This window comes from Baudoinia panamericana (assembly GCF_000338955.1).
Source record: "Baudoinia panamericana UAMH 10762 unplaced genomic scaffold BAUCOscaffold_1, whole genome shotgun sequence".
Classification (NCBI taxonomy): domain Eukaryota; kingdom Fungi; phylum Ascomycota; class Dothideomycetes; order Mycosphaerellales; family Teratosphaeriaceae; genus Baudoinia; species Baudoinia panamericana.
Genome location: NW_006911257.1, coordinates 1,627,324 through 1,643,529, shown reverse-complemented (window position 1 = coordinate 1,643,529; position 16,206 = coordinate 1,627,324). Strand labels below are relative to the sequence as shown.

Sequence of the window (16,206 nt, the reverse complement as noted above, 5' to 3'; positions counted from 1 at the left end):
TTCTCGTTCCCGCATCTGCATGATAGGAGAGGGCACATCGACCGGATTACTATTGCTGGCAACGGTGGACGACGCTCGGGAAGCAAGCTTCGGTACCTACAGTAAACCTTCAGCCCCTGCGCCGAAGGCCCAGCTCGAAGTCCTCCACCTTCTCCAACGTCGGTCGCTTCGGTCAGACCTTTCGCCGCCGCACACTGCACACTCCTGCATATCAGCACCTCCTGATTCACTGGCATATTCCCAAATTGACACACGTAGCTGTTGACCCAGTGCTCTGCGCCGAGCAGAGGTTGGCTGGTCCTATCTCGATTATTTAGTTGGCCTCTGGTCCAACGTCCGCTCGTTACGTCTCCGAACGAATTCAGGGAGTCTCTTCCGGTTGGCGTATAAAGAATTCGTAGGAAGAAATTCACTGGTTTGATCAGGTCCGCAAGATTTGGAACCACGACGTCCTTCTGGTAAAGCGGAGACGTCGAGCGTGGGAAGGGACGACTGCGCAGCGCAGCGGTGTTACTGCGACGGTGAGCAACGGGCAAGCGGGCTCTGTCAATGAGAGCGAGGATGGGGCCAGCCCACAAGCGCCGGCGATTGTCATATTCGACATCGCGGAATATCTCCACTACGCAATCCAAGGACGCAGAACTGGCGCCTTATCCGACCTTCTCCCATCGCATTGACAACCTACCTCTCAACAACGACACCACGAGCGTCCACCAGGTTCCACAGAGCATCGAAGAGCTCCACCTACAGATACAGCAGCAAGCTGTGTCCGCGGCGGACAGCTATCACAACCTTCAACGCCGACAAGGCACAGGAGTATCTCCACAGCCTGTGTCGACTGTAACTGTTCTGGCTGTCACCGGCAATGTTGGCAGCACAACCAGTCTTACTACAGCAAACAGCTTGAGCGCTGCCGATGTCTCATCGTCTGCATCCGTTGCGACCACAAGTTCACTAAGCAGTGCAACGCCATCCTCCTCGACATTCACCCCGGGCGTATCGAGTACAGTACCGTCACCGGCGCTAGCTACGTCGACGGTCTCCTCTAGCGCGCTACTAACATCTTCGTCCCCATCCGTAACTACGACGACGATATCCACCGGCGCGCTGCCAACCTCCACGTCGCCGTCGCTGGCCACAACGACGATTCTAACTAGCGCGCTGCCGACCTCTACTTCCCTGTCGCTAACCACACCGACGATCTCCACGAGCTCGCTACTAAGTTCCGCCTTGCCGTCACTGACTACGACAACTATTGCCACCAGCGCGCTATCAGGATCCACGTCTTCCAGCCCCAGCGCAACGAATGTTTCAACACCTTCCACCGCATCCACTTCGGTCGCTTCTAGCGCCGATGGTGCAACGAGTGTGGTGACATCCGGTACTGCGTCGGCTTCTGGTGCGTCCGGCACCTCCAGCGCAAGTTCCACAGACTCTTCAGCTTCATTCGCTAGCCCGTCTTTACAGGGGTCTGCAACTACCACTTCTGCTCCATCTGCAACTACTACTGCTGCTTCATTTACATCCGGACAGAACACCCCAGGGTTCACTGCTACCTCACTTGTTGCTGCCGGCACAACGGTAGTCTCTTCCGGAGCTAGCGCTAATGGCACGGTGACTGAAGCTGCCACTTCCGTCACCGATACTCCGAGCGTGTCGGGAGACGGAACGCTCACAACTTTAGGTAAGAGAAGTTAACAACTAGGATGTAGCACTTCGCTGACGTTCGATCAGCAGAAGTATTGGTTGCCAGTACCGGTAACACCACGGTCAAGACAACATTCACTCTTTACAATAATCTTGCTGTGTCAACTGCACTCACTTCGAGCTCAGCTTCAGCCTCAAACTCCGACCCGTCATCGGCATCAGCAGCGGCATCAAGCTCGGGGGCAGCATCAGTGTCGGCGTCGGCATCTTCGTCATTGACATCGACACCTTCATCATCCACGGATGTACCTTTCTTCTTCACTACGACACTCGCCGATGGCAGTGTTGAGACAATAACACCATCTGACAGCGCATATGTGACTACCTTCACGGACGGCCTCGTTTCAACCATCTCAGCTTACTCTAGAGCGCCTCAAACAACCACTGACAGTAATGGCGTGGAATCAATATTTTATTCCACCGTGTACCCGACGGCGATGGGTGGGAACGGTGGTCAGAGCACTGTGACTTCGTATGCGACAGTGGCTGGCGCCGGTCAACAGCCGACTTCTCACGGCACTGCAACTTCATCTTCATCCAGTAGCACGAGTAGCGCCGGTTTGATGGGCGGCAACGGCAACGACAACCAGAACACACCTCCTGCAGGTACTATTGCGGGAGGCGTGGTTGGTGGCGCAGCAGGTCTGGCGATGGTCCTTCTCATTGCTATGCTGTTCCTTCGGTGGTATAGGCGAAAATCGCAACGAGGCCAGACGGCGCTACCAGCTGGTGCAGACTTCTCTTCCGACTTTGGTCACGGAAGGTCAAGAGGGCCAGGCATGGCTGAGCGGGCAGGGCTGATGCCTGCCCTAGGCGCCGTGCCTGCGCTTTTCCGACATCAGAATCGCAATTCTGCAGTGTCATCAGAGCCTACCGAACGTGGCTTTCAGCGCGTCTCCGGACGCAAGCTCCCCTCTTCGTTCAGCCCTGGCATGACTGCAGCCGAAGGTGCTGGCGGCGCAGCGGCTGCCATGCCCTTGGCTGAGCACGAGCGAAATCTTAGCGGCAACTCCTATTTCCACAATAGTGGCGGCTCCCTCGGCGCAGCAGCAGGGGGAGCCGGACCCTTCTCGGACGCGGCTGCGATTCACGACAATGATCGCGACGAGCAAATGACGTTGTCGCCAGGCCCGCAGCGCAGGCCTACAGTACACGCGGGTGGGCCGTATAATATGTCGTCGCCACCTACTACTGCCTCGTCGACACTGGCACCGGCTACAACGCCGAAGAGTCCACGCATGGACAGGCCCACTTCACCGCAAGGGACGGTGGGTACGTCAGCAACATTTGATCGAAGCGAGACGCCGTCTTCGCTCGATTGGAATAGAGGAAGTAAATTCACGGAGGAGGTGTAGAGGAAGTAAATTCACGAAGGAGGTGTAGACGAAGTTCCTTCTAAAAAACTCGTCAAGGGACCGGGACCGGACTTTCCTTCTACAGCATAGCGCTTGCATGGCGAGGGTGTTGTTCCTCGTTCTGTAGTTACACGCGACAACAATCGCGCAGACATTACGTTCATATGTCGTCTCTATGTAAAGGATGCCGTGGGACTGGTAGTATCGAAAGCGTGTCTCCGGTACGGTCTTTTCGATGCATCTGTGCTTCGCCTTTCACCGTCCAATCCTTGCTCACGTCTATTGTCTGTCCACAAGTACGCATCCTGGCAGCAGGTGCCGGTAAGTCTCTGCAGCATCAACGTTCTAGCGTGCGATGCATTGCCGGTTTACCATTTCAGCATGCCTTCATATCATGCTGCCCACCATGTCTCCATGTCGTCGACGCCGACCGCTATGCACTGAACGCTTGACTAAAGTCTCTACACCGTGCTCCGCCTGCAAATACATTATCGAACGTGAGACCGCACAATCAGTCGCTCTCACTACCAGGACCGTTTGGCCGATCATCGTCATCCTCGACTACAGCATCGTTGCCCGCCATGATGGTCATCTCTGCCTTCTGTAACGACGTCCGTAGGTCCTTGTTGCGCGGGTCCACGAGGTCAACGGGGCGTAGCTTAGCTTTGTTCCGTAGCCTACAACATCTATAATCAGCACTCCCTCGCCCAGCACTTCTGTCAGTTCACGGCTTACCGCGGATCACACCCAGCGTCTACCAGAATGTCCACCACCGCCTGACCATGCTGCCACTCATGCTTGCTCAGCTCGCTGCAATATCTGACCGCCTTGTGCAAGCACGTGTCGCCTTCTCTCCGTTCCTGAGTGTCAATCTCGACGCCTTCTTGATCAAGGATCATGTCTAGCACCTCATAGCTGCCGTACTGCGCCGCCACGTGGAGTGCACCTGAACCCAATGCGTCGGTGGTTGTGTTGAGGAAGTTGGCTATGGCTTGTGGGTTGCTGGAGAGTGGTGGGGAGGATAATAAGGTAGAGAGGAGCTCGGTGTTGTTGCGCCGACACGATTCCATGAGTTGCTCGCGTGGTGAGGCACCTTCGTCGTCTGCCATGGTTCGTCGCCTGAACCGGTGTTGTCTTTGACTGCGAGTGAAAGTGGAATGCTCAATCGGTATGCCGTCTCTTAGGAACACGGTCTTATATGATGCCTAAGGTGTCAAGCCTTCGCCGTGCTGTCAGGTGATGGCCGGTGGTGAGGTGAACAGTCTTATAGCGATCAGTAGGAGGGTGTTGAGCAGAGCGAATTAGTGGAATTGGTTGGCTTCTGCCTCGAAATGTCGCTACCGCTGCTCGTTTCCAGGCAACACCCAGAGGTGGGAAGTGAAACACGGCTTGCCGATCAAACACACATGCTGCACCGGCCAAGCCACAGCCGTGACGCCACGGGCACGCACAAGAAGCGCTCGGCCTTTGCGTGCCTTCTGCATCCGGGTATTGCCTCGAGCAACTTTCTTCCCAGCAAACAGTGCGAGCGAACAGTGCGAGCAACTTTGTCGCTCTTACAGTCAACATGCTCCTATGTAAGTAACACCATGTTCTCTATTTCTCTACATAATCTCCCTTCTCACACATTCCCCTCCCAGTCTGCCCCTCATGCAGCAACATGCTCACCATAACCACCATCCCGGCTTCCCACTGCGCGCCGACCAACATCGACGAAGCGAACAAAAACCGCTTCGAATGCCGCACATGCCCGTACCAAATGATCCTGGACCGCAAGTACTTCGAGCGCAAGACTATGGACCTCAAGGCCCCCGAAGCCGTGCTTGGTGGCGCGGAGAGCTGGAAGAACGTCGATAAGACGGAGGGTACGATTGCATTTCCCTCAGCGATATTCATATGTACAAGATCTGTTTAGCTGACATCTTTGCGCTCGTGGCTTGCAGTGCGCTGTAAGAACGAAACCTGCGACTCCCTGCAAGCCTACTTCAGACAAGTGCAGATTCGTAGTGCCGACGAGCCCATGACGAACTTTTACAAGTGCGTCAAGTGCGGCGCGGACTGGAGGGAGAATTGATTGTTGACCAGAGCATTGTGTGGTGGGTTTCCGAGGGCGCTTGAGACGGGGCATGTGGACTTTGGATGCGACAGCTAAGATACCCCAAGCATGGGAAGGAGTCCGGCTTCCTTGTAGAATCTAGTACTTCCTATACCTAGTGTTTGCTTTCCTTGTCGTCTATAGGACTGCCGAGCGAGGGATGGTTCTCTATGCTGACCGTATGTTCCGAGCTTCGAGAGGGAGGGCCGAATTGTACCCAGATCATCACCTTCCCCACCTGACTCGATGTTTCCTGCATTGTTCACACATTCTTTCCACGCTGTACCAATCTCCAACCTCCCACACCCCACATTACGCCTCAATTCCGCCACGACAATGCCTCAATAATTCCGTCCTTTCGCCAGTATATGCGCACATACACAAGCTGAAACAAACACATGCATCAACATTCAAGTGTCTCTTCTCTCCGGCCTAGCCCTGCGGCCACCCTTCAGACTTCTCATGCGACTAAGGAAGCCTCCTCCACCGCTCGACCTCTCCTCCTCATCGCTCCCCTTTCGCACGCCAGCCGCAGCCGAATCGGTAGTCACGCTCCTAACGAGACCATAACCAACCTTCGGGCTACTTGGCGCCCTCGCCCTGCCTCCGGGCGTCGTGACTACCGCCGAGGCCTCCTGTTCCGCCACTTTGATCTGCGCCCCCTTCTTGTCGAAAGCATCATCGTACGCGGTGTCAAAAGGGTTGATCTCGTTTTCCTTTGTATATCTGGCTCGCATCGGTCCACCGGCAGAGACTGCCTTGCTGCCCGGTTGGGGTGGACTGTAGTCAAATGGATCATTGTCGTTGTACCGCGCATCTGGGCTTCTAAGGCCGTTGGGACCACCACGGCGTGAGCTGGACATGCCTCGAATACGTTGCGCGAGGGACCTCTTCCGGGTGAGTGCGCCGCCTTGTGGCTGTGGTGCAGCTTCTGGCATGATAGGATCGTCATACTCTCGCTGTTGCAGCGCGGCTTTGCTGGCTGGTGCGCCCTCCAGGAAAGTAGATGTTCCGAGCCCGGTCGTTTCAATGCCATGGACTTGTTCGGTGCGGTCCGTAGGGTTAATGATGGCGGTATCGGTCTTGCGCGTGACGGCGTAGTCTTGGAAACCTTCTTCGCCGCGTCCGTAGTACTTGTCAAGATCAAGGCGAGAGCGCACTGGTCCCGAGCCACCCAGCATCATGTTCATGGAACCCTCCGGGAAGGCTTGCATCGGCGCCCGTCGATCTTTCCTCGCGTTCCGGTGCGGGTTGCAGGCGTCGAATGGACCATCGTGGTGGAAGACTGCACTTGTCAGTAGGAGAGCGCAACAGCGGAGTTGCGTTTGACTCACGTCCTTGTCCGTAGATGCCAGTGACGTCTAGCTTGTCGATGATGTCCAAGCCTTGAGGCCGCTTGGCAGGACGCTCGCCCTTGCGAATCTTCTCCTTCTCCTTCTTGTGCCGCTCCTCGCGCTCGCGCCGCCTCTCGCGCCGCCTGCGCTCTTCAGATTCTGTCCTTTCCGACCGTTCACCACGCTCACGTTCCAAGCGCTTGCGCAGCTCCTTGTCATCCATCACCGAAGACTCAGACATGCCTCGTGGTCGCAAATCGTGCTGTTTTTTGACCGGGCTGTCTGGTGCCTTGAATGGCCGCAACGGACGGTCCCGGCGTTCTTCGGAACCTGATGGTCGGTGACCGGGTGTCGGGAGTGTGCCTGCACGCGCTGGCGCGCCGTTTTGGACTACTCGAGTACCTTTGGCAGGATTGTTAGCGCCGTAACTTCGCCTCTGACGCGCCAATCATCGCACTCACCGTTGCTGGCCGGCTTGTCGAGTAGAGACAGGTCCTTCTGCAGTCGCGGGTAATTAGCGAAGCTCTCACAAAAGACTACGAAGCGCTCCATTCTCGTGATGCAGTTGGTGAGCATGCAGTGCATGCAAGGGTGAAGCGGTGATAAGCCAATGGGTGAGCAATCAGTCAGGGGCGAGCGTCACGGAGTCGCGCTGTAATGTAGCACAAATTATGCTGGCTGTATCACGTGAAACTTACGAAGATGTCTTCCGCAAAGGGATTGCCATTGCTCTTGCCCTTGCTTGTGCCATTCTCGCGTGGAGGCGACATAGCGATATCGCTCGGGTCCAAGAAAGGATTGGTCGCTGTTCGTGATGGTTGCGAGACGGATGGCGGGGCCGTATCCGCAGGTGTTGTTGACATGCTCGGCGGCGCTGGCGAAGTTGCTCGGTTGCGGAATGGGTTGTTCGATGCAAGAGGCATTGGAGGACTCTTGCGCTCTACCATTTCGCGCCGGAAGTGTTAGCGAGACGTCATGCATGTCCACGATGGAACAGGAGGGTTGGGAAGATGAGCAGGGGTGCCATACCAGCCCCTGCCACTGCCATCATCGCCAAGTGTGCTCGTATTCGGGCACTAGATTGCAACCCTTCCGTGCAAATCTACGTGCGCTCACAGACAGCGCGGTCGCTCGTTAGGCGTCCGATAGGTAAGTGATCAAGGTGTGAATATGGGAGAAGTCCAGGTGCGGAGAGCCTCAAAGTGAACCTAGCAATGCGGATGCGGAATGCTGGCCCAGTTCCGCGTTTGTTGCGTTATGTTTCTGCCCGTGTTAATGGACTGCCGATGGAAAACCTGCTTTCTTGCGTAGATGCTGGTCTGGACCGAATAGATCCCGTGACGTAGGGCCTCCAGATGGAGACACGTTCACGGAATGGTTGATTTGGATAGTAACAGTACTACTGCTGGAAAGTGCGGAGAGAAGAGGTAGAAGCGACAAGGAGACAGGCACAGTCAGCGGGAATTGTTTGTGTACCACGAGACCCGGAGAGGCACAGATTGCCTTTCGCGCAGCATCGCACGCGCCAACCGTTATTCTTCTGCTCATCGCGTGAACCTTGCTCATCGTCAATTCAAACCTACGTCTACAGTCACTAGTATCGGCCCACAACGCCATGCTGGCACCATCGAACGCCACTCTAACCGTCTCCAAAAGTCGCTACAAGGGCGAATATAACCAGTAGGACCTATAAACCCCTGCCGAATCACCATCTCACCATCCTTTTCATTGGCCGCTCAATGAAACCCATAAACACACTCTAAGGGTCCATAAACCGAACCGCAACCGCGCCCGCGCTTCCTCCACAAAAGGAAACCGAGGAGCCGAGCGAACCTTCACTACAGCACCCTACCGAGCTAGCGCCTCTTTCCTTTGTGCGGAGAAAGGTCGCGACTACACGCAGTTACCGCCGCATTGAAACGAATCATGCGTCTTTCCGCCGTCAGAGGCGTGTAGGCAGCATCAGTATCGGGGCCTTGGCCGTTTGTGCAGACCGTGCCGAGTGTGGCGGAGTCTGGAAGCTGTAGCATTCAACATCACCTGGTGCTAGAAGTCGATCAGTTGACCACGCGTCGGTTAGATGCCAAGCAAGCATGGCAGACCACGAGCGCAATGGTCCCAACGGGCGGGATCCAGAGTTTTATGCGGGCTACAGCAGGTTCACCATTGAGCTGGAGGTGAGACCAATCTTCATTGAAAGCAGAATCGTGCTAAAGTCAATATTGCAGTTCGTGCAATCACTCTCCAACCCACTATGTTCGTGAATTGATTGTCCTCGGATCATAAAGTCATCGCCCGCTAACGTGTCAACCCGAGATAGACCTCCAACATCTAGCCATGCTGAAGTACTTCGATGACGCAGCCTTTGTGGCTTACCTTGACTATCTCCAGTACTGGCAGCAACCCCAGTATTTGCGTTACTTATCGTGTGCCTACCGTCACACCACGCCCAGGAGCTTCTGCTAACAGGTTGGAAGATATCCTGGACCAACCTTGCGAGCGCTCGAGCTGCTTCAACAAGAGCAGTTCCGCAGGGATATTATCAGCCCAGCGGTCGTCAATGCGATGGTCAACGAAGGTTTTGAAGCTGCCACAGCCGGGTTGACAAAGTGAGCGTAAGAAGTGTCACCTGCAGCGTACATGTGACTGGATGCTTAGGAGGCCTTAAGGATCAACCCACTGGAGCAGCACTGCAGTCAAGCCTTGACGCGTTAGTCAGGCCAAACGCGGCATGCTACTGACTGTCGCAGTTTACACATGCTTGCCGTGAAATGGGCGGAGTGCGGGTGAATCTCTCTCGACTAACCTCATGGCAGCAGTTTCTGCACTCTGCTGTACGCAGCGTTGACTGGTGACCAGGCTCAAACAACATACCGGGCGCTTGGCACGGAGTGGTTCATGCAGGCAAGCACGTACATCTGCCCGTGGTCAGGCTACGTCTGTTACAGTGACGTGCCCAGGATCACAGCGATGGAGCGGAGGTCACAATTATTGTCATGGCGAAGTCGAAAGCTGAGCAAGAGAGCCGACGTTGGGGAGGCAAGAATTTAACTTATACCTGAACGCTCCAGCTGTGGTACCATAGCAAAATATCACAAGCATCATGCTGCAAGTGGCACCGACCTCTTCTTGAACACCGTATTAAAGTCAAGCTGTCGCACAAACCACCCATTATGCGTCTTCCACTCCGCATCCGGCTTCTCAAGCTGCACCTCAAAATTCCGCAAGAAGGTCGGCACAAGCTTGTAGATCTCCAGCAGCGAAATGTTCTTGCCAATACACGTCCTCGCGCCCGCACCGAACTGGAACATCGTCGCCTTCATCTCCCGCAGCTGATCCGGCTTCGCTTCAAGCCAACGTTCTGGTCGGAAGGTATCGACATCGCTGCCAAAGATTTCTGGACGGCGGTGCAGCACCCAAGCATTGCAGCCTACGATCGTCCCGCCAGGAATGCGTTCGCCGAGGATGTCGATGCCCTGGGGTGGGACCACGCGCTCAAGGATCAAGCCAGCGGCGGGATGCACGCGGAAGCTCTCCTGGATGACTGCATCGAGATAAGGCAGCTTCTGCGCCTCCGTCCAGGACACTTTCTCATGGTCGCGCTCGCCGATACTGCCATTCTGTGCGGCCTCATCCAACTCCGCCATCAGTTTCTTGTAGACGCGTGGGTGTTTTGCGAGATGGTAAAAGACGCTGCTCAAGCTGATGGCAGTCGTCTCGGAGCCCGCAAAGATCATGCTCGTGCAGGAAGAAAGCACTTGCCTGTCCGTCATGAAGTCGGGGTGATCATGCTGGGCTTGGGTGAACTTCATGAGCAAGTCTACGCCACGACCTGCCCTCTCGTCCATCGAGCCGTTCTGCTTGATCTTCTCCATCTCTGCTGCTCGGTCGGCTGATTGTGCAAGGGCGAATTTGGTGACGGGGAAGACGGTTTTGTTAATACCCCATTTCTGCAGCTGTAGAGAGATTGGGTTCTTCTGCATAAGGAGGTCAAGGAAGGGCATCTGTCCAATCGGTCCAGCGTAGCTGAGGAAGTCGCCAACGAATCTATAGACGGTCAGTAAGCGTCAACATTGCCACTTGCAGGTTTGGCTCACTTGACGATGCCATCAACATCCTCATCCCGGTCAACAAAGCCCAGTCGCTTACTCCACGTCAAGTCGCCAATCACATCGAAAGCAAAGAACTGCAGCCATCGGGAGAAGTTGCAGGTCCGTCCAGTGCTACTGTACTTCTGCTCTGTTTGCTGAATGAATGCATCCATGGTAGAGTCGACAAGCGGTTCATAGCCCACAAGCGAAGACATGGCGAAGGCATTGTTCACACACCGCCGATACTTTGCGTGATACTCTTCGTCTTTGGTACTGAACAGTGATGGTAGCCGCTGGCCCTTGGCCACCGCTTGTTGCACGGGATAGAAGTCGGACTTCGTCATGCCCTTGTTCAAGCCATAGATGGTCTTGATCGCTCGCGGATCCGCGAAGGAGAGAACATTCGGTCCTAAACGGACAATATCTCCATGCTTCCGGTGAAGTTCGATGTGAGTCCTCTCTGCTTTGCGATTCAGGGCATCGAAGAACCGCCACCAGTTGGTATACGCTGCTGCAGGGTGGCCGGGGTATTTGTTCAGACCGTTGTTGTACTTATTCCGAAGGAGATGAACGAGAAGGGATGCAGCTAGTAGCAACGGCCAGTAGATACGTAGCGCAGCGAGGACCTCGGTGAGAAGCATCTTAATCGAAGACTGGCGAGCGATAACAACAGCGAGAAAGAAGCGACGAGCGAAGGTGTAGACCGGAGCGCCGAGCTTACCTTTTTATCGTGATCAGTCAATCAAACGCGAAATGCCGACGGAGCTAACTCGTGATAAGTGCTTTACGGAACTCAAGTCATACGTCTAGAGCAGACTGCAGATGCGGCAGTTGGAATGCCACTTCCAACAGTGACTTGCCAGGCCCAGGCTACGAGGTGGCTTGCATCTGCACAACGCCGAATCTTGTGCTGCTGCCGAGTTATGAACATGCGGCGGCTGGTGGTGCCGTCGTCGATCGACTTGAATTGGTCACGTTCCAATACTCGTCGCAGTTATCTCGTATGAATGAAGTGCCGAAGGCGACGGGGCGAAGATGAGCTCGAAGGTTCACCCCCACAGCTCCCCACAAACCCATAGTCTCATAGACCGCGGCGTTTTCGGCAATTCAAACTGGTGACTGCCGTGAACTATCTCACGTGACCATTGTTGAAGTTCAGGTTAGGGTTGGAAGTTTTCGAAATGTCCGTCATGACAGCAGCGGCAATGTCCGCAATCAATATGTGGCCACCACTCGTCGCAAGAGTCATAAGAACAGCCCGGTAACAAGCATGACCGGAAAAACGCCTTCGCTGGTGGCATGAACGCTATCACAATGGCCGAAGAGCGGCCTGTCCCCATGAGAGGTGTACGACACTCGGATCCTCCGACAAAGACCAGGAAACTGTCGAGGAGGCATGCGTGCTTTCAGGCAGCGTCGGCGGACGCGCCGTAAAGCAGACGAGCAGACTTCGCCCGCGGTTGCCGCCCGGGCCCGCCATGACACTTGTAAGCATGCCTGAAGTACGTCGCTCGGGCACGAGTACCTTTGCCAATGGACATCCACCGTTTACAGACGCCGCAGAAGGCTTCCCAGTCCTTCGAGCCCAGCGTACACCGCAACGCTTCAGGAAGCGCAAAGGGGCGGCGAGTCGCGCAACTAATGCCATGAGTGTAATGCAGATGATACTGCCAAGCAGGATCAGCTTGGAGTCGACGATATCTTCTTCAGCAACGCAGACCCAATACGCAGAGTCTTTCAGTCTGTGCCAAGACGAGCACCAGCCGCACCATCCCGCGCGATACGAGCCTTCACCACAAATCCAGGCGGCTGTATAGAAGTCTTGTTCTGATCGAGCGTTCTGTGAGCGCACATTCGGTGTCTTTGCCGGTGGGTTCGTACGAAACACTGGAAGCAGAGGGAACAATGGTAACGACACGGTGACTGCTTGACAATCGTTGAAACCGTTGTAACTAACAGACCCTGGAAGTGGCCACACTGGAAGTGGCCACACTGGAAGTGGCCACACTGGTCCTGCTCCATATCTGTTGGACGTGGAACGTCGGGCGATCACAGACTCGATAGTTTGTGCTAGGTGCTCCGCACTCTTGGAAGTTGGAGGTGATGATGTGACGCAAAGTCTTGATTGTTGTTTTTGCCGCACCTGTAACCCCAAATCGAGGCGCTTTAACGCAACATATTGTGGGTCGAAGTCGCACGGTGTCTGCCGCTGTGGCGTTGGCTCCGTAGACGTGGGTACAGGTAGTGGCCCGTCCATACACGCATCGATCATGTACTCTGTGCATAACTGGGTAGGTGGGCTGAGAAACACTTTCTGTAATGATGTCGACTCATCTGTATTGTCGCAGCAAGTCGGATCGATGCCCAGGTAGGTTGTTGTCGGCGGTACATGTGGCCAGTAGGTTAGGTCAACAGCCGAATCGTGGCTGGCGTATGTCGAAGACATCGTAGTCATTCGTAGAATCGCCAAGAGCAGAGTCTCTATGTTTCAGTGTGATCTGTCATATTCACTGACGGCGGCTGTGCGGAAGTTGAACCTCCCTTCTTAACACGACACGGTCATCCTTGTAGTGCTTGTATGGGGTGCGAGATGATACGCTCTGGAACCAGTAGACCATCTCGGACTCACCGATGCATGCAGACGCAAAGAGGCCAGAATGGGGTAACAGCGAGTCTCCGTAGGCCGCAATGTGGTCATGCGGCTCAGACAGAGTGCGTAGAGAACGCGCACATCCTGACATGCCGAGTATGTACAATTCAAAGCTCTCGATTGGCTTGGTCGATTGTAACCTTATCTGATTGGCGATGATGAACTTGTGCGAAGCAAGGGGTGTGTTAGCTCCACATCCTCCGTATAAAAAGGTCGTGAAGCCTTCCAACAGGACATCTCTGGCGTCTGTCAGCAGCCCAGGAACCGGTTGTACAGTTCGGTATGTTCGTTATCCGAACCGCTCTGGTGGCCCTGCCACTGCAGCCGCCGCATTCTGATGGAACTAGCGAGCATTCTACCCGAGTGCAGACTACGTGTACAGTGCGAGGAACCAACATCACCTCGAAGTGCGGCCATACGGTATGTTGGCCGGATCTTGGAGCTTGTCAGTCTTGCGTCGCTAGCATATGCGGTCAAGGGTTGTGAAAGTGTCCGTAATTGATAGCGCATCCAAATACACTGCTGCAGGTGATGCATGAAACTGCTCGAGCACACGATCTAGCGTACATTCCGACGAGCGGACCACAAGTTCCCTTGCAGGTGAGCGATCATCGAGCGAGTAAGACGAAGCCTACGTGGGGAGGGCAACTGAGATCCGTATGGAAACATTCTAAAGAGAGGTGAGCAGTCCCTCTCAGCAGCGAAAAGTCCGTGCTACCCGATGTTCGAGACATGGGCTTGGCTGCGCGCCCTGATTGATGCTGGACCTAGCAGCGCAATTGGGCCCGTTGTTAGAAATGTCGTCGGCCACGTGATTGCGGCCTGTGCGCCACTCACTGGCTACTTCCTACTCTTCAATCCTTAGACTGATCGGCACGTCAAGTTCGCCGTTTGCTTGGGTGTACAGATCAGTTTCGCAATATCGTCGCCTGTATACCTGTCGTTCTGAGTATTGGTAAATGGGCCAAGTAGGATCTGCCCGCCGTGTTTAAGGTAATTGTACCCTACCATCAACAGTAGTAAATGGATCACGGCAACCATTTGGACGCGGAGGATGCGCTGTATCTCCACTCAACAGCCTGTAAGATTGCCAATCAAATTATGCAATCTTTGCCCGAAGTGATAGCGGAACTGCTGCAAAGCGGTACGTCGGTCAGTTGCGAGACCTTGCAACTGGAATGCAGCTTGTCTAGTCATGGGTCACTAGGCATCCCTCCCAAACGTCTACGGGTCGCAACTCTCAAGGTCAATGGCAAGAACATATCACTAGCTCCACCCCTACAGTCGCTCGGCCCACAACTCTCGCAGAGATGCCAGGCTAAAGAACCCAGACTCTTACCGTTACCCATTACATTGCACTCAGATCTCCAAGCTGGGCTAGGGACGCAGCTTGGTAGTGTGCAGCCTTCGAAGCGAAGAAAGTTGTCACTGGTGCCGGTAGATTGCTCGCTGTCACGTCAACCGTCTGCCGATAAGAGCGGTGCGTCTTCCGTCCAAGGCAGCCATGATATCGTTCCGCAGCGCAAAAAGCGTCCAACGGATAATCCGACAATGCAGCCCTCTAGTCTCAACAAGTTTCTCACTGGGGTGTGGGAGTCTTTGTACTCCGGAATCAGTATAGATCCGATCGAAGTCATTGAACAGTGGCGAATAATCGAGCCAAGTGGACAGCCGAAGCTTCTCACGGAGACCACCGGTGAGCCTGTCCTGCAGCAATGCGACGAGACCGCCGCACAAAGGCTTTTCGGTCGGATGAGCATTCTTGCCCGTAAGGTCAGCCAGACAAGCCGTACATGCCGGTCTCTCGAAGTCATTGTGCAGGCACACTGGGTCGAATGTTTTGACGGTCGGGTTGCAGAGCTTGTTCTGGCGATCTCCCGAGAGAAGGCCAGAAAGGCAACAATCGCGGAAGCCTGTGTGAACTTCAAATGGTCAGAAAAGGAGCTGCGAAACAAGATGGGTATCTGGCGCAGCTATCTCGACATAAAGAATGTCGCTGGCTGGGTAGCTCTAGTCTTTGCGGGTACGTCAATGCCTGGCTACAAGCCTTAGTCGCTTTCGAAGACACCGCTGACGGGTATGGTTGCACATTTAGGCACTGGACTGTACCGTTTCTGCAAATATCGGGTCTCCTTCGATGAAAATACATTCAGCGTTTTGCGTAAGCTTCGGCATAGATTCGAGATCGCAGCAGACACCTTGCACCCGCAGTGGCGGCAACTGCTTGGAATAGTGGACGGACCGACCGAGAGAAGGTACGATGGTCATCCCCATGACTGGGTGGTCGGTGTCTCTGCAGATGGATATGAGGCCATGCCCCTGCCCGAGACCTACTGGCAGTGGGACCGGGCATTCAGCTATGTCCACCTCGACGAAAGCGTCGTTAACACAGACGTTTGGGAGTCATTCGACCCTCGCGTGGTCAGCCCGGGCACGTCAACAGGAACGAATGTATGCCCATCCTGCGGAGAGCACCAATCAGACGATGCGAGGTCAAATCATTGCAATTGCTTCCCGAGTTTATACGGCAGCACGAAGGCTGGTGCTCCGCCCGTGCAGGTGTTCAGAACACCGGCAAAGAACAACGGACTGGTCGCATGCTGCCCAATCGAAGCTGGAGCGGCTGTCGGCGAGTTCGTCGGCGAGATCACAAGCGGCCTCTCGAACATGGATGTCATGATTGGTCAGACTAATAGAGCAACATACCAGATCTGGCAGGGGCGGCAAGGCAACTATACACGGTTTGTGAACCACTCCTGTGAACCGAACAGCCAGTACGAGCGCTTTCAATGGCGCGGCACCCAACGAATAGTGCTCGTCAGCAAGGGCATTGAAGCTGGGGATGAAGTCACTGTAGATTACAGCGACACGTATTGGAGGAACCTTGACAAAGTATGCCTCTGCGGCGCGGCGCAGTGTCGTTATAAGGAGCGAGACCGACACCTGCTGACGCCGCTATCGTCAAACTCCTGAC

At 54.9% G+C, this 16,206-nt stretch overlaps 10 protein-coding genes across 10 annotated transcripts; 4 read left to right on the top strand and 6 right to left on the bottom strand.

Moving 5' to 3' along the window:
- Nucleotides 1–681: 681 nt before the first annotated feature.
- Nucleotides 682–2,059, bottom strand: BAUCODRAFT_144697 (uncharacterized protein; the record flags this gene model as incomplete). Its single annotated transcript, XM_007674129.1, has 3 exons — nucleotides 682–744; nucleotides 891–1,678; nucleotides 1,819–2,059. The coding sequence occupies 3 exons, from the start codon at nucleotides 2,057–2,059 to the stop codon at nucleotides 682–684; spliced, it is 1,092 nt and encodes a 363-aa protein (XP_007672319.1).
- Nucleotides 2,060–2,144: 85 nt separating this feature from the next.
- BAUCODRAFT_144696 (uncharacterized protein) lies at nucleotides 2,145–3,062 on the top strand (the record flags this gene model as incomplete). The annotated part of the gene is made up of 1 exon (XM_007674128.1): nucleotides 2,145–3,062. One exon carries the CDS (start codon nucleotides 2,145–2,147, stop codon nucleotides 3,060–3,062), a length of 918 nt encoding a protein of 305 aa, XP_007672318.1.
- A 511-nt stretch (nucleotides 3,063–3,573) lies between these two features.
- On the bottom strand, nucleotides 3,574–4,171 carry BAUCODRAFT_62020 (uncharacterized protein; the record flags this gene model as incomplete). Its single annotated transcript, XM_007674127.1, has 2 exons — nucleotides 3,574–3,739; nucleotides 3,798–4,171. 2 exons carry the CDS (start codon nucleotides 4,169–4,171, stop codon nucleotides 3,574–3,576), a joined length of 540 nt encoding a protein of 179 aa, XP_007672317.1.
- Nucleotides 4,172–4,629: 458 nt separating this feature from the next.
- BAUCODRAFT_21075 (uncharacterized protein) lies at nucleotides 4,630–5,136 on the top strand (the record flags this gene model as incomplete). The annotated part of the gene is made up of 3 exons (XM_007674126.1): nucleotides 4,630–4,639; nucleotides 4,703–4,927; nucleotides 5,006–5,136. 3 exons carry the CDS (start codon nucleotides 4,630–4,632, stop codon nucleotides 5,134–5,136), a joined length of 366 nt encoding a protein of 121 aa, XP_007672316.1.
- A 431-nt stretch (nucleotides 5,137–5,567) lies between these two features.
- BAUCODRAFT_144693 (uncharacterized protein) lies at nucleotides 5,568–7,414 on the bottom strand (the record flags this gene model as incomplete). The annotated part of the gene is made up of 4 exons (XM_007674125.1): nucleotides 5,568–6,442; nucleotides 6,492–6,893; nucleotides 6,953–6,989; nucleotides 7,190–7,414. The coding sequence occupies 4 exons, from the start codon at nucleotides 7,412–7,414 to the stop codon at nucleotides 5,568–5,570; spliced, it is 1,539 nt and encodes a 512-aa protein (XP_007672315.1).
- Nucleotides 7,415–8,477: 1,063 nt separating this feature from the next.
- On the top strand, nucleotides 8,478–9,222 carry BAUCODRAFT_100879 (uncharacterized protein). Its single transcript, XM_007674124.1, has 5 exons — nucleotides 8,478–8,668; nucleotides 8,720–8,747; nucleotides 8,812–8,917; nucleotides 8,969–9,106; nucleotides 9,161–9,222. Exons 1-4 carry the CDS (start codon nucleotides 8,585–8,587, stop codon nucleotides 9,102–9,104), a joined length of 354 nt encoding a protein of 117 aa, XP_007672314.1. The 5' UTR covers nucleotides 8,478–8,584; the 3' UTR covers nucleotides 9,105–9,106; nucleotides 9,161–9,222.
- A 370-nt stretch (nucleotides 9,223–9,592) lies between these two features.
- Nucleotides 9,593–11,223, bottom strand: BAUCODRAFT_118842 (uncharacterized protein; the record flags this gene model as incomplete). Its single annotated transcript, XM_007674123.1, has 2 exons — nucleotides 9,593–10,538; nucleotides 10,589–11,223. The coding sequence occupies 2 exons, from the start codon at nucleotides 11,221–11,223 to the stop codon at nucleotides 9,593–9,595; spliced, it is 1,581 nt and encodes a 526-aa protein (XP_007672313.1).
- Nucleotides 11,224–11,988: 765 nt separating this feature from the next.
- BAUCODRAFT_61818 (uncharacterized protein) lies at nucleotides 11,989–12,839 on the bottom strand (the record flags this gene model as incomplete). The annotated part of the gene is made up of 2 exons (XM_007674122.1): nucleotides 11,989–12,220; nucleotides 12,337–12,839. 2 exons carry the CDS (start codon nucleotides 12,837–12,839, stop codon nucleotides 11,989–11,991), a joined length of 735 nt encoding a protein of 244 aa, XP_007672312.1.
- A 139-nt stretch (nucleotides 12,840–12,978) lies between these two features.
- On the bottom strand, nucleotides 12,979–13,419 carry BAUCODRAFT_197186 (uncharacterized protein). Its single transcript, XM_007674121.1, has one exon. It carries the CDS (start codon nucleotides 13,321–13,323, stop codon nucleotides 13,090–13,092), a length of 234 nt encoding a protein of 77 aa, XP_007672311.1. The 5' UTR covers nucleotides 13,324–13,419; the 3' UTR covers nucleotides 12,979–13,089.
- Nucleotides 13,420–14,728: 1,309 nt separating this feature from the next.
- BAUCODRAFT_100872 (uncharacterized protein) lies at nucleotides 14,729–16,205 on the top strand (the record flags this gene model as incomplete). Its single annotated transcript, XM_007674120.1, has 2 exons — nucleotides 14,729–15,255; nucleotides 15,328–16,205. The coding sequence occupies exons 1-2, from the start codon at nucleotides 14,784–14,786 to the stop codon at nucleotides 16,203–16,205; spliced, it is 1,350 nt and encodes a 449-aa protein (XP_007672310.1). The 5' UTR covers nucleotides 14,729–14,783.
- Between the last annotated feature and the right edge of the window lies 1 nt (nucleotide 16,206).